Source organism: Hoplias malabaricus, chromosome 3, assembly GCF_029633855.1.
Source record: "Hoplias malabaricus isolate fHopMal1 chromosome 3, fHopMal1.hap1, whole genome shotgun sequence".
NCBI lineage: Eukaryota > Metazoa > Chordata > Actinopteri > Characiformes > Erythrinidae > Hoplias > Hoplias malabaricus.
In genome coordinates, this window is record NC_089802.1 from 27,885,171 (window position 1) to 27,911,822 (window position 26,652).

Genomic DNA, 26,652 nt, shown 5'->3' on the forward strand with positions numbered 1-26,652 from the left:
CCAACACATCAGTGTCACTGCAGCGCTGAGAATGATCCACCACCACATGATACCTACTCTGTGGGGGTCCTGAGCACTGAAGAACAGGGGGAAAGGGTGTAACAAAGTGTGCACACAATCAGGTGGACTACAATCTGTAATTGTAGAACTACACAGTGCTCCTGTATGGTCAGCGGAGAGTGCAGATACACGGCAGGTGTTCCTAATCCAGTGATTGCTCTGTGTAGTTACCATTGTGTATATTAGTAGTTCATAATTCTTTGTTATTACAATGATGTGGCTGTTTAAAGCGTGGGGAACAGATGATAAAAAATGATTCCATCTATGAAGTGCACAAGTTTCCGGGCTATAACAGATTGCCGGATTTATTTAAAGGAAAGATAAACATCTTCAGACATCAGAGTAGAGAAACAAGAAAAATCTGTTCCTCCACCAAATGTTTACATTTCGATAACAGCAGTGTTATTGACTTCATGTCTTCCTAAACACACGAACAAAGGCAGGGAATTATCGCATCATGCACAGCATGTGAAGACTCATGGAACAGATCCCATGGACATGAATGAATCACACCTGATTCTCATAGAACCACGAGGGGGACGTGATGTCCTGTTGCGACTTGAACAAAATAAAGGCCCTGCCACTCTCTCTTGTCAGGTGTCATTGATAAACAATGAGGACTTTTGATCCTATAATGCCCCCGTTGCACAATATTAGGCCTGGTTTCTATGGCCTTGACTATGGCGGTGACAGGTTTGATGAAAGCTGTGGAGCTGTGTAATTTCCAGTCTTTTAAGACAGAGAAGCTTAATTCCTTCTGACATTCACAGAGCAGCAGTAAACAATCTGTGCATTAGCAGCTCTTAACTTCCAGCTATTAACTAAAGAAACGAAGGTGGTCTCAGGGCACAAACGCTTGGGCTCCTTCATTGACGGAGACGTTTTTACAATGAGCTTTGAGTTGTAAACCAGACTCCGGCCTCTGTAAGACGACTTGTGCTGAATACCGCACAAAAGCACGATCAGGAAAACGCAACTCTGGGCAAACACTCCATAAAAGTGTCAGAGGGCCAGAAGGCGGCAGGACAGAATGTACTTTAAGAGACACAGCGCGGCTCTGACACTGGAGACGGAGTGGAGAGCAGAGGGAGGTGGGGGGTCTGGATTGGATGGGCTTGTACTGGGGGTGGGGGTCTGGTTTTCTGTGTCTTAGGGGCTGGAGGGGCTCGACAGGATGGTAGGTGGTCTCTGGTTTTCAGGGTTCTAGCGGTTGGATGTGGCTTTGGGGCTGGGGGTGGTGTCTGCTTTTACTGTTTTTGAGGTTGTATGTGCTTAGGGGGGTGAGGGAGGGGTCTGTTTTTTCTGAATTCTAGGGGTTGGTTGGGTGAGTTCAGGGGGATGAAGCGGGGGGTTGGTTTGGTCTTTGTAAGGTTGAATAGGCTTAGGTGGCAGGGATGGAGAAGGTCTGGTATTCAGTGTTTTTAGTGTTAGATAAGCTGGGGGTTTGAGTTGGGGCTGTTTTCAGTATTTTTGGGGCTGGATTGGCACAGGAGGCTGTGTGTGTGTGTGTGTGTGTGTTGTGTGTGTGAGGTCGGGGGAGAGGGGGAGTGTGTTGATTTGCTTCGCTGTTGCTGTGGTGCTGCACATGATTCCAGAAAACAGGAAAATGAACAATTTTGGCGTGACTTGGGGACCAAAGAGGCATCTCTCTCTCTCTCTCTCTCTCTCTCTCTCTCTCTCTCTCTCTCTCTCTTTCTCTCTCTCTCTCTCCATCTGTCTCTCTCTCTCCTTCTTTCTATCTCTCTCTCTTTCCCATCAACATATCTCTGTCAACTTCCTCTCTTCTCCCTATTCCTTGTTCTTTCTCTCTCCCCCCATTCTTAATCTCCACTTTCGTTCCTCTCCCACATCTATGTCTCTCTGTTCTTTGTCTGTTTCTCCTCTCTCTCTCTCTCTCTCTTTCTCTCTCAGTTCTCAGGTGAGGTAATTACTCTGGAGATGGAGGTTTGCAGGCGCCAGCAAAACACTTTCAGAGTGCTGCGCTGTTTCAATCACGGCCAGGTTATATACAGATGGAGAGAGAAAGCAAGAGAAGGAGACTCTAGTGTGAGAGAGGTGTCACTCACCCTGTGTGGTGTGGAAGGACTGAGAGCGTAAGAGTGGTCGTACAGGTGAGGTAACGTCTCCCCTCACTCCCAGCGATGAGCCGCCCGGGCCACACTCTGATTGGATACAGACATATATTTATATCTATATGTTTATATGTTTCTAAACACACATTATAACAACATTTTTGCATAGTTATTCTTTGTACTCTTTGTAGCTACTCAAACCCCAACTCACACAGAGCAGTTCAGCTCCGCCCACTAATTCTGAAGTTATAAGGAGTACTAAACCCAGCTCCTGTCATTCATAATATCACAGTAACATATACGGCTGGTTTAATGGTCTCTAAGGAATTAAGATTATGTAATTATCTGGTTTCCCAAACCCTCACAACCCTGTAGTGGTGAGGGGCTAAATCGCTGGAAACTGAATCGTTGGGTATATGAAAATCTGACATGTCATAACATCGTCTTAATTCTATCGCGATAATACAATAGTCATCATTCATACGAGTGACATTACCCGTGTTCTGCACTGTGTTTTATGGCTGTCTCACCTGGCAAAGAGGAGGAGGAATGTGTCCGAGCAAGACTGTGGAGGTTTGGCTGCAAAAAGCACAAAAAAGAGTATATTTTTATCAATCTATAAATTTTTTTGACAATTAAAATACATTAAAATAAATGATACGTATTTATATACCAATGCATTTTATATGTTTACATTTAAAACAGGCTTTTACACATTTAGACATTCAACCCTTTGGGCTTCTTAGTTTTACGTTGTTATATTATGTTCATTATTTGATCCCCAATGGAAAAATGGACACAGTTCCAATTGATTAACATTTAATTCCAATTGATAAATCAATAAATCATTATATCATTAATTCCATGGGGTTATCAATGCATTAAAATGAGTAATACTTATAAATATTTTAGTGTAGTAACCCATAAACATACTGCATATGTTTAATAATGTAATGATAATACAATTATCCTGTCGAATATATTGCCATGGAACAGAATTTATCTATTGTCGATGTTTGTCCATTTTTTTAATACATCACTGGGACACAACACCAAAAGAAATGCGCCAAAATTACTTGAAAACAATCCTTTTTACATTGAAACAAAGCACTAAACAGCACCCCCTATTGGTGCATCTCCTAACCATAAAGGAGTGAGTGAGTGAGTGAGTGAGTGAGTTACAAGGCAGTTCCATGAGGTGCTTAACCTAAACATTTATTTAAAGACCTGCCTTAAACTTATATCTGGAGTTGACTGAAGAAGTATCTGTTCATATAACTTAAGAACCATGATATTTATTTAACTAAATATTCTATATTTGAACAATAACAAAACTATATTTAAAACATGACATTTTTACACAGAGTTTGTAAATCTCCGTCTGAAGTGTTTAACGGCTGGTAATAAGTTGATATTAAGGTCGAATTGAGATAAACGATAAAATCTGAAGTAGTCAGAGCACTGAAGGCTTATTTATTACTGTAAACTTGTGTAATGAGGAGTCTTTAAGCTTGATTAAGATGCCTGCTGATGTCTGCTGCGAGGTAAAAGTAGGGCAGTCACTCACTCAAAGAGCCGGAGAGTGTTTAGCTGATGATTATAAAGAGTTCTCTAAGGCACTGAAGGGAAAACGCTACCAGTCTGACACAGAAACGCAAACACACCCCACGGTGCCTACGTGCACCCACACACATATGGAGCACAGACACATGCGCGCACACACACACACACACACACACACACACTGCTTCATTTAGACAAGCTGAACAGGGCTGTGGTCAACTCTTACAGAGCACTTTCAGCCATGTTCTGGTTTGGTACACACAATGCTGGTTTTGGTACAAACTTAGGACACTGGGTCAAATGATCCACATATATACATAAATAAACAAATAAACAAACAAATAAATAAATAAATAAATATAGTAAGTATATATATATATATATATATATATATATATAGAGAGAGAGAGAGAGAGAGAGAGAGGGGCAAAACTTTTTTAATATCACTAAACGATGTTTGTCCCTGTGAACCCTGCAAAATGCCTTCACTTGCACGTTTTCTCGCCATGTTTCAGTGTCATATGGCCTTCTCTCTCTTTATGTAAAAGAATCAAAACAACCCGATGTGCTCCAAACAGAAGCGGACAAGCTGCAGGGTGCCTTTTCCTGAAACTCTAAACTCAACATGGCTGCTGCACCTCGTCCGGTTCAGGTTTGTGTGCACCAGACTTGTTACTCTGAACACAGAAGAGATCCACTGTGCTGAAGAGGGGTGTGTGTGTGCTGATTCCATGTCCTGACATCGTATAAAAACAAACCTGTGTGTGTATGAATGTGACTTTGGGCCATAGCTGCGCTGCAGTGTCTGGTTCTAATCAGGTTCTGGACCAAGACCAAGAGGGAGAGAAGAGAGAGAGAGAGAGAGAGAGAGAGAGAGAGAGAGAGAGAGAGAGAGAGAGAAGAGGGGAGGGGTAGTCTGATTGTAATTAAGCGCCCCCTGGGTGTGCATGTGCATGCGTATGTGAGTGTTACAGATCTCTGATTCCACATGAAACAGGCCATTGTTCTGCTCATTACTCATTAAAGGATATCTGAGATCAGTTCACTGGAGAGAGAGAGAGAGAGAGAGAGAGAGCGGGGAGACAGCGTTCTGTCCACAGAGCTGTGGCAGGATGTTACCTAGAGCATGGAGACCCAGAAAAGAACAAGCGTCTTATGCCAGTCACTCAAACTAATGAGGAAACGGAGTCAGACCTTATTGATTAGACGTACAGAACAAAATGGATCTGCCTTTAACACGTGCCACTCTTTACAGTTCGCAGGCATGACTGCATGATGGCTCTGCGCGTCTTATCTTGTTCGGGCCTTAATGAGTGTAGGCGCCGTGAGGTGCCCGTTAAGGTGGACACACAATCCCTAGGGGTGCACAGGGAACTGTTTTCTAGTGTGTTCACATGGAAAATGCTGTGTAGTCCCAGGCTTGTGACGCAGAAGCTGAAACGGGTCATTTTTGAAAAAGAAAACACACACACGGTGAGATAACTCCGGCACTTGAGGGTCAAAATGTCCAGAAGGTTGTAGACACACTTTAGACACTGTAGACACTAATTTAAAGTGCATAAGCTGCACAAAAACGTGTGAATAATCTCCACAGACTCCTCCAGACTGATGGAGCTCCATCCAATATTTTTTGATGACTTGCAGAGCAGAATGAATCATCCAAAAACAGTATCTGCCCTCGTTTATATCTATGTGGCCATCAAATTCTCACAGCAACTTTAAAAAATCTAGTTGAAAGCCTCCCCAAAGAGCAATGGCTGCTGCTACTCATTATTAATAGGCATTTAATTTCATTTCATTTCATGGTCTAAAAGTTAAGAATCACTTTTTTTCACTTTTCAGAGCATTTCTCCCCTGGTTTCAATGAGGTTTGAGTCTAAAATAATTCAAGAGAAACGACAGTGTGCGTTAGTTCCTGCCGAGTTAATAACCTCAGCATTAGTAGCTGGAGGAGCCCATCGAGAATAAATAGCATCTCGTTATTTTTTGAAGCTCTTTCCAAAACTACTTGCTCAGCATTTACATTTGTTTCCTTTCTGGCCTCTTTCGCACTGACTCAGACTTTGGAGGGATGCACCCTCTCTTTCCTGACAGACCACAAAGCTGAAGAGTGGAGGTGTTAGAAAAAGGATTGGGAGAAAAATCTGGAAATCTGTCCAAAAATATATAAATAACAAAGCATCTCTCTCCCAATGGCTATCTTCTCAAGGGAAGGCAAATTCTTTCTTACATTTTGATGTAAGTTCATTTTAACAGACTTTAAGTGAGCACAGGAGCACTTCTGTTCTACCTGTTCCTCATGACATTTCCATACAGTTTTATATGGATAATGGAGGTTTTGGACAGTGATAACACCTTGTCATGATAAGTCAGGATACGCAGACCAATAAAAATGCTTGAGCATTCCTCAGAATATAATCTTTTTGCATAAACTTGCACTGTAAATCTATTCTAAAGTTATAAAATAAAGACTTATATCAGGCTTGTTCGATACTGATTAGTCCTTTATTGCGATTTACCATTAAAAATATTGATTAACGATTTAATCTCCCTAATGCAAAAAAATAAACATAAAACCCTAAGTCACACATTGGTGCTGCTGTGTTTCAGATAATACTCACAGAGCTGAACGATACGGGCAAAATCGTGGTATATATCATGATATATTTACTTATGTCGATACAATATATTTCCGATATCGATTTTAACAATATAAAGCTTCAGACAAACTGCCAAGGACTGAAAGGAGCAAATCTAAACCTCTTAGATTTATTGACATTAATATTTTTAAACTAACTTTAAAATTGAGTGCTGTGAACTTAGGGCAGAGCCCCCTAATGACCATCAGTCAGTGACAGATACTGTAAATAATGTATAATGAAATATTTTAAAATGTGTATAAAAATGATTTAGTTATTGAAAATGTTATATTGCGATATATATTGATATTGAATTATTTTCAAGCCCTGGAAGAAAGAACCTGTTTAAAACCAATCTAAATATACATAGATGAGCCCTGAGTGCACCGTTGAAGTTTATCAGCACATAGTTTAGTGAAACTACTAAGTAGTTTCTTCAGTGAAACTACTAAGAAAAAACGAAATCGAAAGTATGATCTAATATAATCTTCTTATTTATGAGAATGCAAAAAGTTATAATAAGTATTAAACGACAAAACACACAACTCATAATTGAATATATACTATATAAAATAATCAAAAAATCAGCGTCACTGTACGTCAGAACAGTTTAAACCCATAGGGAAGATCAAATATAAGCCTGACCTATATAAGTACGTTTGGGCTCGCTGTTTTCTCACGGCATGGCCTGCAGGAGCTCGGTGTCAGAGAGAGATGTGTTCTCAAAGATCTGTCATTGTTGAAAGAGAAAGAGCTCTCGCGAAGTTTGACAGTTGTGATGCTCCCCTGTTTTACCCCCTCAGGCCGCTTTACAGCTGCAGAAGCTCAAATATCAACTTGAACTCCTGCTGTAGCTACATGAAACAGAGAAGAGGTTATTTTAATCCTCTCCTGGGAAATGGATGTTTGAGAGGCTGAAGATTGCAAAAGATTTTCCCCCACGGCAGTGACACAGAGTGCCCATTAGGGCCGGAGGTTTAGTCAATCTTATATTGCAGTCCCGAGGTGTGTGTGAGCTGCAGTTTTATCATATTATGGTGTTATCATCGACTATGATGCGGAGTTAGACCTACATTTGGAAATTTCCCTCACTGATGATTTTACCTGAGACGCTGAGAGCGGTGCGGCAGGGGTATGATGAGGCTGGTGAGCCACTGCATGACTGGATGGTGGATCAGACACAGGCTCCTTGGCCATGAGAGACTCGGCACGTCTGATAACATCCCGCATCTGGTGAATGAAGCCTTCACGCTCAGAGGGAAGGATGAATTCATTATGCACCTGGAGGAGAGAGAAGATTGTAAGCAAAGACATACAGAGATCACGTTTGTAAAAGGTTCTTGGGTGGATTCAATGAAACGTCCTCTTGTTTTTATTACATTTATCTTAGTAATTATTTCAGGTATTGGTTTGTTTAATTTCACAATGTTTTACATTACTGTAGTGAGACAAGTCTAATAAAGGATCTCAGGGGACCACTTTGATTAACATAAGTGAAGGGAACTGAACGGAACTGAAAGGTTGAATTCATCTCAAATGATTTAAACCTCACTGAACTGAACTCAACTTTCAAGCATGTAGCTCCAGGGCCCAGCATACCTCATCATATCCAGTAACCACAAATAAACGATACAAACCGGCTTACTCCTAAATTACAGAAGTGAGGAACAGAATCCCGGACCCACTCGTGATTCTTGGCCGTATCTGAATATCAGTCACTAAAGAGGTTGATGAGTTGAGGTTGAGCAACACTGAATCCACCACATCTCTGGATATTCCTAGACATCCCAAATAAGCATGCGGTTGTGTGTGAGTTCATTTAAACTTGTACGCACTTTTAATAGCTGGCGGTTTTTAATTCAGCTCGTTCTGTCTTTGTACTGCTGTACACCGCTAATAGCTGAGGGTGTGTACAGAGCGACCAATAACACTGCAGCAGAGCTCCACACTGCCAGAGCTCTCTGTTTTAACAAAGAGACTTCTGTATATGAACACACACACATAAACGTGTGCCCCAGAACAGATACACACTCCAGCAGACAACTCCAGCCAGAATCTGCACACAACAATAACACAGTACCTATTAATACAGGCTGATATTGATCTAATTCAACATTGCGTTTTCTAAATAGGTCATGTGACCCAAGTATTAGACATGGTTTATTTGATCATGTTACAGAGCCTGTGCTAGATGAATGCCGTACAAACTCAATGACCTGCTTGTTCTGTTACTGAGTGTGTTCATCTCTGCAATCATTTCAACTAATAGCTTTCTGTGAGGCGTGTTTCGAGCCGGACGTCTGGTTCCATTCAACATGGCTGTGAACAAAGTCTGACTTTGAAGGTTTGCTCTTGAACTGGGCATTTCACACCAAACCACAACACGGTCAAATAGGGAGCTTAGGGCTTTAATCATTAACTGATGCAGACAATTTGAACACCTGATGAGTTCTCTTTATTAAACCCCCACAGAAACTGAACCAACACTGATCACTAAGCAACACCGTGTACATTAATGTTGTTAAAATCACGTAACTCTCCAGGTCCAAAGGTCATCAGAAGAAGAAGAGAACATGGTCCTTTAGCCTTGCTTCACTTCACAGAGTTTTGCAGTTCTCAAGGTGCAAGGGTTGAAGTTATTATTAATAACTTCCCATGGCATTTCATTTGTATAAAACTACTGCCATTTAAATAGCAGTTGAAACGCTGGTTTGAAAACAGCAACTAGATATTTTCCTCAGGTGATTCAGCCCTGGTGAGTGTGTCTGAGAGTCTGAGCTGATAAGAGCTGAAGGTGGCACACAGATCGGCTATTTCTGATTATTTTCTTTTTTTCCATTGGGAATCCACATACAGCAACAATGCGGAGTTACGAAACCTCTGATGTTCGCTATCAGGTGCTGTTTTTAAACTCACTGTACAAAACGTCCTGACAAGCTGCTGACATGTCCTATCATTCTCTGCATTTTGAATGAAAAATGAGGCCTTTGTAGTAGAGTGAGGTCGAGCCAAGGATCCAGGAATGTGAGAGTTGTGTGTGTGTGTGTTTGTGTGTGTGTGTTACAGATTATTACCTGATACAGCACTAGAGTATGACCGGTATAATCATTTGTGAGTTTTTAAAGGTACATTGTGTGAGATTGTGAAGTTGCAAACTGCAACCAGCTCAGTTCCCCTCCCTCACCCCTCTCTTTCCAAGCAGATGCTAGGATCCATAGTTTCTACCACTTGCTCTTTTATCTCCCCTGTGTTTGAGTGTGTGATAGAGAATGTCCTACCATAACTGTAGCAATGTCCTCGGGGCTGTCTCCTTCGAGGTCAAACTTGAACGTGACCATCTTATCGTTGTGAGTCTGAAGCTGGCACTCCACCACACGGTCCACTTTATCAGAAAACTGAGGAAACAAGAACAACGACTATAACACCAGGACTCAAAATACACTCTACACCGATCAGCAGCACTGCTGTGTCAGATCCACACGTCCCAACACAACACATTCTAACTCATCAACACCACCACCTCGGTGTCAGAGCAAGGTTCCTATGGGTGGCTTCCTGTGTCACTGATGAAGGACTAGAGGACGAGCGACACACACTGTGCAGCGACAGATGAGCTACTGTCTCTGACTTTACATCTACAAGGTGGACCAATGAGAGAGGAGTGTCTCACAGAGTGGACAGTGTGTGGACACCGGGTTTAAAAACTCCAGCAGCACTGCTGAGTCTGATCCACTCGCACCAGCACAACACACACTTACACCACCACCATCTTAGAGTCACTGCAGCGCACCCAAATCATACCTGCTCTATGGGGGACCTTTGGGGGTCCTGACCATTGCAGGACAGGGTGAAAGGGGCTAAAGTATGTGGAACAGGAGGTGGAGTACAGTCTGTAATTACAGAACTAGAAAGTGCTCCTGTATGTTCAGAGGAGCGAGAACGGACAGTGAGTGTAGAAACAAGGAGGTGGTCATAATGTTATAGCTGATTGATGTACGCTCAACAGCATCCAGACACCCTTAATACTGAGTGAATTCAGCTACTGAGTTTCAGCCGTCGTATAAACTCCACAGGAAAGAATTGCCCAACAGAATGGACAAGAGCCTAGAACTAGAGGGGTATTAACCCCTCCATACACAGAGGAACTGTGAGTGTATGGATGAATGAACAATTGAACAGACAGATGAATCATACCCCTATGATGCGAAGGCGAGCTCGAGCCCTTTTCCTGAACAGTTTCCCCGCTGTCCGCCGTGCAGCTGATTTACTCGCTTTCTCTGATTGGCCCTCGCAGCCGTCACTCAACCCCGAGGTCACATCTGAGGCATAGCTGTGGTGATTTAACACAAATTCAGTAAAATCAACAAACAAGCCACACTTCTCTAACGTGCAGCACTTTACATGACACCTTTCAGTTACTCATCACCAGATTATAAGTTTTCTTTTGTTCTATTTCATATTCTCAGTGAGAGCTTATTTACACATCCTTTCAGACCCACAGTTTTGAGTTGTTCTTCTCCCAGTGGACATTTGTGGATGTGAAGAGTGTGTGGAGTTTGATTTGCATCTCTGTCTCTCTCTCTCTCTCTCTCTCTCTCTCTCTTGTCTCTTTCTCTCTGTTTCTCTGTCTCTCTCTCTTTCTGTCTCTCTCTCTCTCTCTCTTTCTGTATCTCTCTCTCTCAGTCTCTCTCTCTCTGTCTCTCTCTCTCTGTCTCTCTCTCTCTGTCTGTCTCTCTCTCTGTCTCTCTCTCTCTCTATCTCTCTCTCTCTCTGTCTGTCTCTCTCTCTCTGTCTGTCTCTCTCTCTCTCTCTATCTCTCTCTCTTTCTGTCTGTCTCTCTCTCTCTTGCTCTCTCTCTCTCTCTCTCTCTCTCTCTCTCTCTCTCTCTCAAAGAGCAGTTCCAATTTCTATATATTCTATCTTTTTTGTTTTCTTCATGCATGTGATTAATGTTGAAACCAATCTCCGAAATAGCTCCTAAATTATGCACCTAACAGCTGCTTTAAATGGACATTAACAAATAAATGGTGGTCTCTGACTTGTGCACAGCATTTCTACTCACTGTTACAAAGCAAAAAACAAATATTTAGGGCTTTGTTGAAAGGCACATATTGTTGCAATGATGTGAGGAATTTGCTGTGTCCCAAAAGGCCTTCAATGGCGAGTTTGTCCAAACATTAGCCTGAAAGTATTTAATGGCAGGTTTTATTTACGGCGAAGAAGGGCGTGTGGAGCTTTTACTTTTCCTGATAGGCGCTTACTCAATGCGATAGGTCAGAGGTCAAATACAGTGGGAAGGGGCTATAACTTTATTCGGGGATATTTAAAAAGGCCTGAGGAATTTCTGCGATACTTTACAGGCCTTTAATGAGGGGTTTGTTCCTCCTGTAATAAATATTTACTAGTTTTAAGAAAGCAAACTTTCTCCATTCTCTCATCAGTGAACATTTTTATATGGTCCTCACTTCGGAGATATAAATATGTGCATGAGATTGTTTTGGAAAGCCTTGCCACAATTAGGAAACTAAATGTCAAGAAACACGTAGAGAAATGATGCTTATGAGTTATACAGGCCCCTGAAAACAATGTCTGGCCTAGGAGCGCTTTGCTTACACAGCCTGTTTTCAGAAGGCCGAGTCTTTCGGCACACGAGACACCACAACATCTAAATCCTCACCCTCCTACAAGGCACATAAACGTTTACGGGCAGTCTACTGCTTGGCAAACTCAGGGCCGTGCTTTAAAAAGCTCTGCCTGCTGAGGTACGCGAGGTTTTTGAGGCTGGATTTAACAAGCCACAAGCAGAACACCAGAGGAATGTGTTGTGTTATGAAAGATGAGAGGAGGAGATGAAGCCCAGAGGACAATGTGATCTCCTGCCAGGCCGACTCACACATATAGACACACACACACACACACACACACACACACACACAGAGACACACAGGCATTCGGCCCCGAGGGGTAACAAAGCTGTTCTTTCCAACAGGGAACCGTACTTTTGATGCTCAATCTAAACAGCTCAAGGAGCATTGTGTGGGGATAAACAGGGGTTTGAGGCTGACTTTGATTTGAGATTCTATGGGTGGCTTTAGTGGCTCATGTGTGAGCAGTGAACGTGATGAAAGCTAAGCTGAGGGGCTTTTCTTTTACCTGTCCACAGGTGAAGAGAAGGGACTCGGGGGTCCTGACACTCCTTTCTCGCAGTTGTTAGTCACAGCAATGCTCTGAAAAGAATGGATTAGAGAAAAAACACATCATTAAAGAGATACTCCAGATATTGTTAGCCTAAGGTTAAAGTTTAATGTTAGAGTGTTAGAGTGTCACAGTGAGCGACCCAATAACAATGAATAACAAATTCCTTGGAATAAAAGGTTAACTTTCATCACAAATCTGAATTTATTTGATTGTTTTTTAAAGCCCTGGTTAAGGGAGACAGGGATTGTCAGCTAGAGCCCTTGACTACATTATTTCTTACAATTTTTGACATTTTCCGACCCTCACCGAAGAAAAACGTAGAGCCAGAACTGGAGGGGTGGAGATGTGTGTGGTCGTAGAGGGCGGGGTCATTGTGGTGGGTGTGGTCATGGCAGCGGTCGGGGCTGGAGGACTGCTTACATTACATTTAGCAACATCAAGTCCATCCTGAAAGCTGGAAGGACTGAGATAGCCATCTGTCTCACAATCAGCTGGAAAGAGAGAGAGAGAGAGAGAGAGAGAGAGAGAGAGAGAGAGAGAGAGAGAGAGAGAGAGAGAGAGAACAGTAGATAAATGCACAATTCTGAATAAAGGGTTCTTAATATTACATTTTGGGTTTTGTTGACCTTGACGCCTAGTCACTTTTAGTGTCTTAACTCTGCTTCCAGTTAATCCTAATAAACAAATATTTAGCAATATTTCTATATATCAAAAACAGAATATATGGAATGTGCTCTATTTTTGTGCAGATGTTTCTCTGTGATAAAGGTCAGTGAATAAATACTAATTGCTTTAACAAAAGCACACAGCATCATTTAACTATAGAGCCCAAGGCTGTGGCACAAAGACTAAAAGGCGGCCGAAGGAGTATCACCCAAAGGCTTCATTTAACCTGATCATAACAAACTCGGGTCAGATCACTTCTGAAAGCAGAGATTTCCTGAATGGTTGGTTGGGCTTTGTGTTCGGCCTGTTCACTCGCAGCCCCTGTTCATTCACTAAAACCTGTCTGTCCTCTCCGCGAAAAACAAGCCCAGCACGTCCCTGATGCACACACAGCAGAATGGTGCATGATGTAAGGCCAAGAGGGAGTGAATGATTGAATTAATCTCCCTCTTCAGGTTTCTCTCTGCTCTACTTTATGTTCACTTGGCAGAAGAACACACACACACACACATACACACACAAACAGTTAGTGAATTCAAATACAGTTAGTATACTCTCCATAGAAAAGCATTGGAAATATACAGTGCGATGCTCTGAAGCAGCTGCACATGAGCCTAAGGTCCCCACACTCAATGGCCTGGGCTTAGTTTCTCTGTACTGATGGACCCCATCCTGTAATTCTAGGATAAGCTGGAGTGCCAGAACTAATCACCCAAATTCAGTGATCTCACTAGGGATCCAATATAAGTTGAATACAATCAAATATGCAGAGCAATGTCCCAACATGTTATGCCCCGTGTTCCTGCCTTGCACCCAGTGATTCCGGGTAGACTCCGGTCCCACCGCAACTGAATAATGAATGACTGAATAATAAACTAAAGTGATATCTCTTAATTTTACTGATTACTTATTTAACTGATCATTTTAGTAATTCATTCCCGGACTGGGACTCGGACCCACAACCCCAGGTCCCTGGACCTACCTGCTGTACCACCGTGCCGCCCCTGACCATTTTATAATGTGTTAAATATGATTCGTTATTATAAAACTCTGGAATTGTGTGGAATATGAAGCCAATAATTAATACATTTTACAGGAGACTCTTCATGATTCAGATCTACAGAGAATGATAACGTCTGAACTTATATATGTTAGTTTATGGAAATATTTATTAAAATAACTATTTTATAAAGCATTGTTTAATCTTTGTTTTATGTCGTTTTTAGCCCACACTTGGCACTGAGCACGATGACTTTAGGCTCATGTGCAGTTGCTTCAGTGTGGCCTATTAGTTAATGCTGTTTAAACCTTCAACCGTTGGACATCTGTGTCCAAAAATGGTGAACTTTAAAATAGTTGGAGTTAAAATAGTAATGCTCTTATTATGAAGGGTACGTGAGGTGTATAGTGCTACTGTACAGGGTCACTTGATCTCCTTTGATGTTTATATCATATCACTAATCAATACTTTAATGAACATAGCAGTGCTCACAGGTCACCGACGAGTAGCTGGTATGGCGGAAGTGGAAGTGCTGGTCAGCCTCCGGTTCCTCCAGCTCCTGAGCGAAGCCCCTGTGGCCGCTGTGATCTGGAGAGTTCGCTGGGGAGGCCGCGGGCCGCTCGGGGAGTCGTGGAGAGAGGGGAGCGAGAGGGGTGAGGGGAGTGGTCTGAGTGGGTGGGATCTGAACAGGTGACGAGGCGAGGCTGCCGGGGGCTCGGCCGACTGGTCGCGGCGATGAAGGCTCTAGCTCCTCCTCCTGCTCCTTCTTCTTCTGCTCCTCCTCCAGACGCCGCTGTCTCTCTCGCTGACGCTTGAGGGACGTGACTCGGTCTCGCATCGCTTTGGCAACCAGCTTGTAGTCCGCCTCGCATACGAATCCCAGCACCACCTGGGAGAGAAGACAGAAAAGTTCTAACACCCTGTAACCAAGAGCAGTGTTTGAATCATGTTTCAGTGTCTTCTTTTCTAATGGGAGGTTCTCGACAGCGGCACATCCTTACAGACCCATGGTGGGGGGTTGTTCATCTCACAATAGAAGGAGCGTCACGAAAAACTGAGGATGTGCTCAAATCTGAAGAGAGAGTGGAGCTTGAATTCCTCCTCCTGTCTAAAAGGTGAATGATTTAAGCGCTGTTGACCCACCCACCTCCAGAAGTTACATAGTGCAGTTTCTGCAGTGCTGAGCACAGTGCAGCAACAACAGAGGCTTTATTCACTCTATTACAGCTCAGAGGAGCATCATAATGATTTTGAAGCTGTAATTTTAAGGTAAAAATACTACCTAGTGTTACTTTAATGTCCGTTTTGACTGGAATATAAATCAATGCATGGACGAAGTGTATCATTCTCTATAATCTACACATGTTTGCTTCAGTTTCTCCTTTCCCGGACCTCCAAAGTAGGCCAAGGTGACCTGTCCCGGGTCGTCCATCAGCACCGGGGGCCAGCCAGATTAAAGCGATAACCCACAGTGCGTCAGTATTTGTTCTTGATGAAAAGTGCATGTGATGAAGGAGAAAGGAAGGATTGTGGAAGTTTGAGCTAATTAAGGAAAGCTCAGCGTGGAAGAGGGGTGTCGGGGGGCAAGGGTTGTTTTGGAGTATGCTTCTAAAACCATTTTATCTTTGGGCATGTGACCTCCTGTTCTTCTTGAGTCCTGCCTCTCACATTACCACAGAGACGAACAAACCGAACGTGCTGCCCGGCCGCGTCCTTGGGCGCTGTTATGCAATCGAACAGCCATCATGGCCAATGGGCTATATGTCTCTGCCTCGGGAATAACTCTGTAAATGGTAATTAATATGTTCCACCACAAAATAAAGAGAGGAGTCCTTCCGAGGAGATTCTCCATAAATAAACTTTAACATATGTGCCCTAATGGAATTTAGGCCTGAAAGCTTTAGGGCTCAGAGACGGCCCTTTAATTATTAACACAAGGAAAGTGGCTGATGTGGGCTGAGTGAGGACAGACAGAAATCTGCACAGACCTGAAAGGACAGAATTTGTGTTCATCAAATTTAACTCCTATTAATCTAGACACCAAAAACCAATTCCTCTTTATTCCAACTTCCCATCAGTCCACTTGCTTCCTTAGACTTTTTTTATAGATGACAATTAAAGCAACACTAGGTAAGATTTGGTATTTGTGCTCCTGGGCTCCCCTTCAGTTGTAGAGTCACTTTTTTCACTTTTACAGTACTGTCCTGAAACAGTGGTGGGATGGCTTCCTATACTCCTCCATAAGCTACATAGTGCAGTTTCTGCAGTGCTGAGCCTGGAGTAGCAATGATAGAGGCTCTATTCTCTCTATTACAGGGCAGCGAAGCATCACCATGATTTTGAAGCTGGGATTTTAAGGTTAAAAAATACTACCTACTGTTGCTTTAAAGGGCCTTTAACATATGAAACAAATGTTTCTTTGAAGGGAGTTTTCTGAAATACATCTTGTTCCCCTAGAACTTATCTTAAGGAATGGTTTCCCAGACCTCGCTAAAGCCTAAGCTTAGACTAATTCTGAACATACTCGAAAAGACACTGAAAAGACTCTATAACTCCTGCAAAACAATAATAATAATAACAACTATATTCTGACAAGAAAACAGACATTAATCCCTGCACATGATTTAATACGAAATGTGTAGCTTTTTCAGATCACTACTGAGACTCATTAACCCTTACCATCTCCTGCGCAACCTCCTCGGGGACGTCCTTGTAGAGCTCAAACAGGAACTCGATGGCGTTGTTGTCCTTGTATTTTCCATGAAGTTTCTTGTTGTCGTCCATGCGGAGCCACAGCTTCAGGCTGGACTTCTGCATGTCATCCTCCTCGGCCAGCTCCACGTGGACCCCCGTGTGCTCCTGGAAGAACGAGTGCTCCAGAAGGTCCTGAATCGTGTATCTGTACGTGGAAACGAACTTAGATTAACGGCGTAATCCTGTTCTAGTGACAGCCATTTGTCTGAGATGACTCAGGAGAGAGGCTTTTCTGTTTCTGTGTTTGGCTGGAGCCTGAGCTGCCTGAGGTTAGACTGATAATATGTGGACAAATGATGCTACAAATTTAATTAAAGACCCACAGATTGTTATCTCGAAGGAAAATTGCTTGCTGGCATGTGTGTAAGCAAATGAATCAACCTTATTACATTTTAAACTCAAGCTCAATACTTTAAAAAAATCCAATTTCACAGTATTTCACTGGAACAAGGAAGTTGAGGTGCTGTTGGGTGATCGTGTGGATAAATATGATCCCACACAGCCGCTCTCTCACAAACACACACATATTCACACACAAATACATGTAGGTGCTTCTGTCAGAGTAAAGCCACATAACTCCAGAGTAAGAATGTTATAGTAGATGGAAAAAGGCACTCCTTAAATTCCAGTTTAAATCTACACAATTTAATATATTTTATTAGTAATTTTTTGAGTATTTCTGCTGGTCCATTTGTCATGATGTCATGATCTGGTGCTTTTCCACTGCACTGAACCAACTCGACTCGACACGGCTCGACTCGTTTTCCATGGGCCAAATCCTGTCCAGGTGCTTTTTTAGTCCCTGCTCTCTTATGGATCCAAACCGAGCTGAGTAGGTAATAAATGTGAGGTGTAAACCCTGCAGATCTCTGATTGGCCGGAGAGACCTGTCAATCACCACAAAATACAGAGCTCCAAACACAAATTCCAGCTTGTAAAATCTCACAGTGGCAGCTCGTAACATTCCCCCGAGGGGGTTTTGAAAAGACTCAAACACTCCTTGGGTCGGTGGCTGAGGAAAATCTCCAGCAAAAGCCAAACACGTGACAAGGAAAACTGATCTGTGAGAACTGGGGGCAAAGCCATGTTCAGTCCAAACAACAACAGCAACACGCCAAACAACGAGTAAACAGCACCTGACTTTACCGCCCGCGTTGTGGTTTTCAAAGCCTGCAGTTCCCGTTTCACGACGTCACCCACAACATTTTGCAGGAGAGCTATGCCAGTGGAAAAGCGACCAGCTAAAAGCGAATTGAGCCGAGCCAATGCAGTGGAAAACCACCAACTGGGACACAGTATTAATGGTAGTTGCTATCTACCAAAAACAAAAATAACGAATAGTTTTTGGTTCCATCCGAGACATAAGTGATTTTTTTCCTGAAGCAAAGTCCATTTTCTTTAAAATACAAACTGATTGCAGGATAAATAGTTTTGCTGAGATATTAAATTAAAAGTACCTTTCATCCTTGTTCATACGTATACATCCTTCAATGATCTCCTTCAGCTCAGGCACTTTGACCTTGTAGAAGCTGTCTGGCTTCATTCCCTGAGATACAGAAACACATCGGATATTAGGGGATAATTTAAGTGAGAGAGAGGTTAGCGGAGGTCAGACGTAACATCTGAACATTAGGCAGAGGATCATGGCTCACTGCGGCAATCTCACGTCTCAAAGACGTTCTACATTTCTGAAAACCGTTAGCAGGCCAAGTGTGTGTACTTACGTGTTTATGACTGCTCCACAGGACGACATACACTTACACTGCTTTATCACCTTTATTTAAAGTAGCTGTTCTGTGGTCAGATAATATTTACAGAGAGCTTATTCTAAAAAAGTCAAAGAAAGTGTGCTGTAAACTGAACGCAGCCTAAAATCTCCCATGTTTGTTTTTTGGTTCCCGTGGTCCAGACCAAACAAGAAAATCATACATTGTTACCTTTTAGTCCTGGTTTTCTTAGCATTCACATTGATACATTTACAAGTGATCCAAAATAAGTTTAGTAAAAAAAATTATTTAAAAAAAGATGTATGAAGTAAGTTTTGTGGTGAGACAGTCGCCAGAAAAATGCCCCACACTGAGCTTAAAGGAACACTAGGTAAGGTTTGGCATTTTAGCCCCTGGGCTTTCATTAGAGTTCACTCATTTATTCCCGGAATCACCTGGTGCATTCAGTCTTATAGCACTGTTCTGTAATGAAAAAGAACGTTGGGTCCTCCAAAAGTTACACAGTGCATTTTCTGCAGTGCCGAGCCTGATGTAGGATCCACAAAGGCTCTATTCTCCTTATTACAGCTCAGTGAAGCATCACAATAATGTTGAAGCTGTAATTTGGAGATAAAAATACTAAGTAGCGTACCTTTAATGCACCTATTAGTGCTGTGTGAACCTGGTGATCTTTTTACCCAACGGAAACAGAGCAAGATGGAATACAGGAGGCCAAACAAACCCAAAGCGCACTCTGTTCTCATTGCGTGCATTTAGTGTCACATCCTGTGACTTCACGTCCTGTGTTTGGTCTCTTTAGATGCATTTAGTTTGTATTTTTTTCATGTTTCTTTTTAGTTTGAAATGAAACGTTCACTTAATTTAATGAATCACATTAAGCACCAGGGTCTGTTTTAATTGAATCAAAGCTGACAATGTGAACACATTTACAATAGTGAGTGTATCTCTGTATCTTTAAACATAAAAGTGTCTTATATGAATCTGTTCCATGTGAGATCTAATTATAGAGAGATACAAGTTTGAAATCAAACTACTGTCAGCGATATCATAAGCTGGTAGTTCAGTCACATAAACGTTTTTTCATTTTTGTCAAATGTCCTGTTTATTCTTAGCACATCGGATCTGTTCATTTTATTTCATGAAGGTTAAGTTGAAAATAAGCAGCTACATAGCTGGCTTGGTTTTTTGAGGGAGTATTTGTGTTTGTGTGTGTGTGTGTGTGTGTGTGTGTGTGTGTGTGTCCATTAGGCCTCAGCGCCTCTGAGTTTGAATTAAACCTTGTTGCTAAGTCATCACCTCACACTCTTTTCTTTTTCCTCGTGATGTTTGTGGAGCCTCCGCAGAGCTTGCAGCCTCATGAACCGTGGGATTCACGGATCGATTGCTGCTCTGTTTTGCCGGCTTTGTCGTTTACACTGAACAGAACAGAACACTCTCTGTTTGTACAGCACGAGTCCCCACATTTTAAAAAACCTAAATATAAAACCAGACCTTTGCTAAAGTTAAAGAACTCAGAAACATTGTACACCTTCAACAGAAACTGCTGTGGATGTGAAGTGATATTTAAATCTCGGTAAAGGATAATGTTACATGTACATTACATTTCACATGTTGTTTTAGATCTTCCAAAAACATGCAGTGTACAGGGTCCAAGTAGCTGAATATTACAGTGACATATACATTACACTGTATTTGTTTCATTCCAAATCAAAATGGTCATTAATTACATTATTCTGAGAAGATTAGATAAAAGATAACGCACATCCATACGGAAGGAAAACTACAAAGGGACAATAAGAAAACATAAAGCATTATTAAAAGGCTTGGGGTGACACCAAAACTCTTCTCGCTCAATAAACATTTTTATCTAAAAATTTCATGATTGAGGTTTTTCAAAACTGTGTGTTTCTGTGTTTTAATTGATTGTTTGTAAGGACAAGCAAATTATAACTTTATCTTTTTAGAAAGCTTTATGCTGAGTAGTTTTGTCTTCCGAGGCTGATGACTGGATGTTTACGTGGCCATTTCAGGTTTAATAACGGTTTACGTTTGGATAATATCAGTAAAATCAAGGTTGTTTGAGATGTTACCAATCACACAGAAAGAAAATAAATATATGTGATATTCCACAATAATTCAGCCAATCAGATTTAAGGATCAGACACAAGCGTTGACTTTTCATCAATCTCCAGTTCTCTGAAGGGTTATATAATAACAAGCGAGGCACGGCTCCAAAAGCGAAGGAGGCTATGTTTTCGTACGACGACGGGATCCTTGCAGGGGACATACCAACACAAGGTTTAATCTAACTCAGCTCCAGACACAAGGAGAATTAAGTCTCCACTCAAGGCTTATCTAGGGCAAGCTCTCAAGGAAATGAGCGGAAATGAGGAAAGACGAGCAAAGGACAAAAGAGCGGGAGCGAGACCTACAGAGGCATGTTTACTGCTGGTTTCCATGCAGATTTAAGGCTCCAAACTCAGGGCAATCCAATGGGGGCCCCCATGGTAGGGGACCAGATAAGGACATCCAGATGGACTCGTGTATGTCTGCTTATGTAAAGTATGCTCACGCTGGGCTGCACATGGCTGATCGGAACAACAAAACTGTGGAATGTGGTGAGGGGCAAAGAATTCAACTGGATTTTAAAAAAAACAGCTGTGTGCCACTGAATAAAACAGCTTCTCATGAATCGCCTCTTTAGATTGAGTTAGTCTCGTCATACATAGTTCTGGATACCAGCAGGAAGTCTCTTAGCTTTTGTCTTGCTTTGAAAGAAAGAGTTTGTTTGACATATAAAGCAATCAACTGCAAAATCCTTGCTGTTGTGTGGTGTATAGGTGCAGCCCATTTTCAAACCGGTGCTGCAAGAAAAACACACCCACCGCAAACAAAATGGGGTTAAAGTAAAGGCAATGGTTATCTGAAGTTTACGATGTGTTTTGCATAATAAATGCTTATCTCGATGATGGAGAAACCTTTAGGTGCAATTCTGTTTATAACCTTAAGTTTTAAATAGTCACCAACTATGGTTTATAACGCTCTATAAATATTTAGATATTTAAAATCCCAATCATTTACTTTATTTGCTCCCTTTTCATTGTTGCTCATTGTCTAGTTTCTCTTCATAATCTTTTATTTCTTGTCAATTTCCCATTCATGTACAGTCAAAGCAAAACTGTTTATAGATGTCTTCAGGGCTGACCTTTAAAGGGAAACTTAAACACTGTAATCAGGGCGCTGCACTCACGCTTGTGACTTTGCGGTAGATCTGTGCTGCGTTTTGACACTCGGAGTAGGGGTATTCTGAAGTAGTCATCTCTAAAATACACATTCCAAACGCGTACACATCCACCGCCTCGTCGTACTTCTCCTCGTACATCTCCGGAGCCATGAACTCTGGGGTTCCTGCAAACAGTGTGAAGGAAAAAACATTCTTAACGTTAAGTGAGAGTCAGTGGAATAATATTTTTTCCAGATAATTCTGCACTGTTTCAGTTCGTACAAACATTATCAAATGCAATCACTCTTCCCACAAACTTGTAGTTTAAGACGTCTCACCGATCACGCTCTTGGCGAAGGATGCTCTTTTGAGCGTGGCCAGTCCCAGGTCACCGATCTTCACACTACCGGTGGGTCCGGTGATGAAGATGTTGTCACACTTCAGGTCTCTGTGGATGATGGGAGGAGTGCGAGTGTGGAGGAAGTGAAGACCTTTCAGGATCTGACGGCTCCAGCGCTGGAGGAGCTTCAGCTTCATTTCTTTAAACCGCTTCAGGTACCTGAGAGCAGGAGAGAAATGTGAGCATGTGACTTTCAGCGACTTTCCAAACAGGGAACCTAACCTTGAGACTCTGCAGACTCACGTTTTGAGCGTTCCTGAGGTCATGAGCTCGGTCACCAACAGGATACACTTGTGTCCTTTCACGGTAGACTTCCAGGAGTCATAGAATCTGACAATGTTTGGGTGCTGCAGGTTTTTCAGCATCTCCACCTCCTCACTGAACCGCTGACGCTCCACTTTGGTCAGTTTCCGTGTCTGTGGAGAGAATTAGAGAATTACAAAATAAATCCAGAGCTAATATTTTTTTATAAGAATGTGTGCTTTCAGATTCAGGCTGCACAATATGAAAAAGCACAAATGGAGATGATGACAATGATGACAAGCTTAGCATGAATGACATGAACTGCAAAGACTTTAGAATGGCCCCGCCCCCTCGTCTGAGTCTGTCAAATCGCAGCGCTGGAGTGTTTATGTGAAAGCACAAAGACAAGGTTAAACGCAGCAAAACAAACACAACGAGCGCGGAGAAATAAGAGCGCTGAGTATAAACAGAGAAGAAAGAGAACCAAGCAAAAACAGCTAAAACCCACAGCTTCTGCTCCTCGCTCCTCACTGCTGTGCGCTCGGGGTCGGGGTGAACAGCGAGCGGCTCATTATCATTTAAAGGAACAGGTGCTGAAAGTGGGCATTCTGAACAGGGCTGTTTACACAGGGGGAGAACACTGCTGTGGGGCTCATGGGGTTTGTACCAAAGCAGGTCACAGACGTTTCATTAAGAAACAGAATTATGTTCCACTGTGGAGACTGTGGAGGGGAATATGTCACATTTAATACAATTTTAATATGCAGTATTCTCATTTTCCAGTCAGTGCTTGGATAAATGGAATTCCTCATACATCATAATGATAAGCAAATACAATAACAATGCAGAAAAAGAAACTGACGTAAGGCCTGGAAGGTTGTCAGATTCTTGTGCCCACTGTAAGTAAACTCTTACTGTTTATCTGATGCACTGACAAGTTGCTACAAAAGCCTGAAAAAGCCAAAATTCCAAATGCACCTGTCAGAGCAGCCCTCTGCATGGCTCAGGTGGGCCTCATAAAGACAGCTTTATATTAATGAGAATGCATCTTACAACAATCTATGACTCAGTGTTTGTCTTGGCTATGAGTCACTATTCAAAAGTTGCGTCAAAGAACACATCAGCCATCACGGTTTGGCAGAAACACAAACGCACCGAGGGCAGGCAAAGACCTGTGGAAGGGAGAGAAAAGCTTACATAATCGTATTTTTCCGTTGTCACACTTTTATAATGGACTCCAAACTGAGGTTTCCCTAATAAAACAGACTTTAGCAACTGTTTCAAGGCACAAATTACTTCTCAACACAGTCTTTTTTGTCCTCCGAGCCAGTATGAAAGGCCCGATTTAGCTCGGGGCCTCTTGGCCGCAGCAGGTAGGTGGAAACGTCGTCCCGAGAGGCCGACTCAAAGCACCATGAATCCTGCATTGAAGCAGTTCCTGGAAAAAGTGTTTGTGCATGTGTAAGTGTTGAACAACCTGGTCTCTAAAGGTGGAGCACTATAGCTAAAGGACTGAGAGGAATCGAGGAAAGTCCACCTGACTGGTGCAGTGGCCACAACACGCAGAAGGGTCAAAACTAGAGATCTGCTTTAGTTCGGATAGGTTACAGGGGTAAAAGGGATATCGAGATGGCTGTGATGGCTAATGTCACGGCAGGAGACAGTCGACCTGTATGACACCTCAGAGATTAGAGACGGTCATATGAGAATTTCAGCCAGTGCCTATATCTGATATATTTCCTTGTCCATATCTACTGTAGAAATTAGAACTACATTGATTAGCGCTATAGAGAAATATAATGCTTAAATATCCAACGGTTTTATCCCTAAACCTGTCTGATACGGAATTTCCAAACTGGATATATTATAACAAAAATCTGTAGTTTACTGCATGTTCACATTAATGTGTGTATCTGGAGACTTCCAACCCCCACACTGTGAAACAAGACCACCCAGTCTGAAAACATGGGATAAAACAAGCAGTTCTGATTCTATTCCGCTTCTGACATCAAGTGCAGAGACTTTAGAATGGCCCCGTCTGAGTCTGTCAAATCACACCGCTGGACCCGCATTTATGCGAGAGTGCAAAGACGAGGTTAAACGCAACAAAACGGACACGACAAGTGCAGAAAAGAGAACTGAGCAAAAATGTCTAAAAAACAGCTTCTGCTCCTCGCTCCTCACTGCTGTGCGCTCAGGGTCGGGGTGAACAGCGAGCGGCTCATTATCATTGAAAGGAACAGGTGCTGAAAGCGGGCGTTCTGAACAGGGCTGTTTACACAGGGGGAGAACACTGCTGTGGGGCTCATGGGGTTTGGAGCAAAGCAGGTCACAGACGTTTCATTAAGAAAGAACATGACTGTTTTAAAGCGAATATCTCCTGCTATAGACATGATTCACCCAAAAAAAAAAAAAATCAAAAATCCCTACTGAACCTCCAAAAAAATCATACATAATCACATATATACACTCGTGGAAAATCCCCCATCGGAATCACTCTTCTCATTATAAACTCAAACATGGCTGCACTTCCAGCAAACAAAGGGAACACAGTGAGTCTGGAAATGTTTTCAATCAACAGAGAAAAAGACCATTCTCTTGCGCTGCAGCATGTTAACCACACGGCACGTTTTAACCCCCTCTAATCTCATTTCCATCTACAGTACAACGTCCTGTATCTCCAGAGCTAAGGCTGTGTAGAGAAAACAGACTGATTACAGTGTTTTACTATAAATAACACTTTTAACAGGGGGATACTCGCACTTAAACAGGGCCTATAAACCTGGGGAAGTGGGAAAGAAACAGAGCACACTAAGGAGAACCACTCTGGGTTCCTCAAAAAACCCACGATGGGTGCGAATAATGTGGAAAATGGTTATTTATAGGTTCAGAGAATGTCAAACAACAACACGTCTTTGCTGATCAAAAAGGGGAGGAATATCCTTCTCAGTGAACAGCTCCTTCAAACACCTTTTAAATCCATAATAGCTGGATGCATTCCCATAAAGCTGTGATAATGAGCACCGTCCATCAATATCTGACACTTGATTTCAGAAAACAGGTCAGAGGAACTGAAGCGGCAACAGCCTGAAGGAGTCAAAGTGAAGGTAAATACGGTGTTTAAGAGCTGAAATTATGAATGGGAGTGGGACGGCCTGTGGGAGAGAGATAAACCAGATAAATACTAGCGGGCTGAATGGGAGTGGAACGGCCTCCAGTTCAGGCAGGGAACAATTACAAAATGACACATAAAAGCCTGCACCATTTAGAGAGAGAGAGAGAGAGAGAGAGAGAGAGAGAGAGAGAGAGAGAGAGTTAGAGAGAGCGATCCAGGGTGAACAGTACATGAAAACGTATAAAAAACATGACACAACTTGAAAGTGACAGATAAAGGAGTGTGTACTGTACACATCCAGGAGGAACAAGCACCAAACATCCATTCCTGATCAAGAAGTACATGCAGGGTATTGTGTGGCAAATTGGTCTCCAAAGAAAACACACTGAGCTGAGATTGCCCACTATTTTCAGTCATCACCATATCCATCCTGAGACGTCTTGGTTCCATTCATCTCCATTCAGAAGAAACCTGAGTGCGCAAGTTTCTCTACAAGCTTGATGTCTAAGGGTTAAAGGCAGAATCTAGGACATGGGGTTTTTGCCTGGGGATGGGGGGTGGGGGGTATGTTTGAAAAGTGAGTGATAAAAGTACAGAAAAACACATGGGTGGAATTAGCACACTTCTGCAGGGGTCCTGAGTGCTTTACAGCTGTGCCGAATCAAAGCCTGCACAGCCAGTCCTCTCCGTCTTTCTCCAACTCTCTCTCACTCTCTCTCTCTCTCTCTCTCTCTAAAAAATGATGAGCATTTGCTATAAAGTTTTCCGCAGCAGTGGGGAGTCTGACAGTTTTCACCACAAAGGGAGGAGGAGAAAAACTCATTCCCATTTTCCAGGAGAGTTTTTTATGCACAGTGAGGCAACAGTGACGGCTTCACGCTGCAATGTTTCAGCCTCAATCTGCATTCGTTTACGGCCAACTCTGTGTTGACCACAAAATGAAGAATTATGACTTCAACGAACAGTACGTGGAGACTTCTTAACTGAATTAG

The 26,652-nt window shown here is 42.4% G+C and overlaps 1 protein-coding gene across 1 annotated transcript in view; it reads right to left on the reverse strand.

The window, feature by feature from the left end:
- wnk4a (WNK lysine deficient protein kinase 4a) overlaps positions 1-26,652 on the reverse strand; it is a 61,773-nt gene that overhangs the window by 11,266 nt on the left and 23,855 nt on the right. The window contains exons 2-14 of the mRNA XM_066663702.1: positions 22,546-22,718; positions 22,241-22,461; positions 21,930-22,087; positions 18,410-18,498; positions 16,878-17,097; positions 14,691-15,087; positions 12,839-13,023; positions 12,488-12,561; positions 10,529-10,664; positions 9,613-9,729; positions 7,439-7,615; positions 2,663-2,711; positions 2,127-2,222 (exon numbers count right to left, since the gene is read on the reverse strand). Coding sequence (XP_066519799.1) covers positions 2,127-2,222; positions 2,663-2,711; positions 7,439-7,615; positions 9,613-9,729; positions 10,529-10,664; positions 12,488-12,561; positions 12,839-13,023; positions 14,691-15,087; positions 16,878-17,097; positions 18,410-18,498; positions 21,930-22,087; positions 22,241-22,461; positions 22,546-22,718 — 2,092 coding nt within the window. The remainder of the gene's footprint in view (positions 1-2,126; positions 2,223-2,662; positions 2,712-7,438; positions 7,616-9,612; positions 9,730-10,528; positions 10,665-12,487; positions 12,562-12,838; positions 13,024-14,690; positions 15,088-16,877; positions 17,098-18,409; positions 18,499-21,929; positions 22,088-22,240; positions 22,462-22,545; positions 22,719-26,652) is intronic.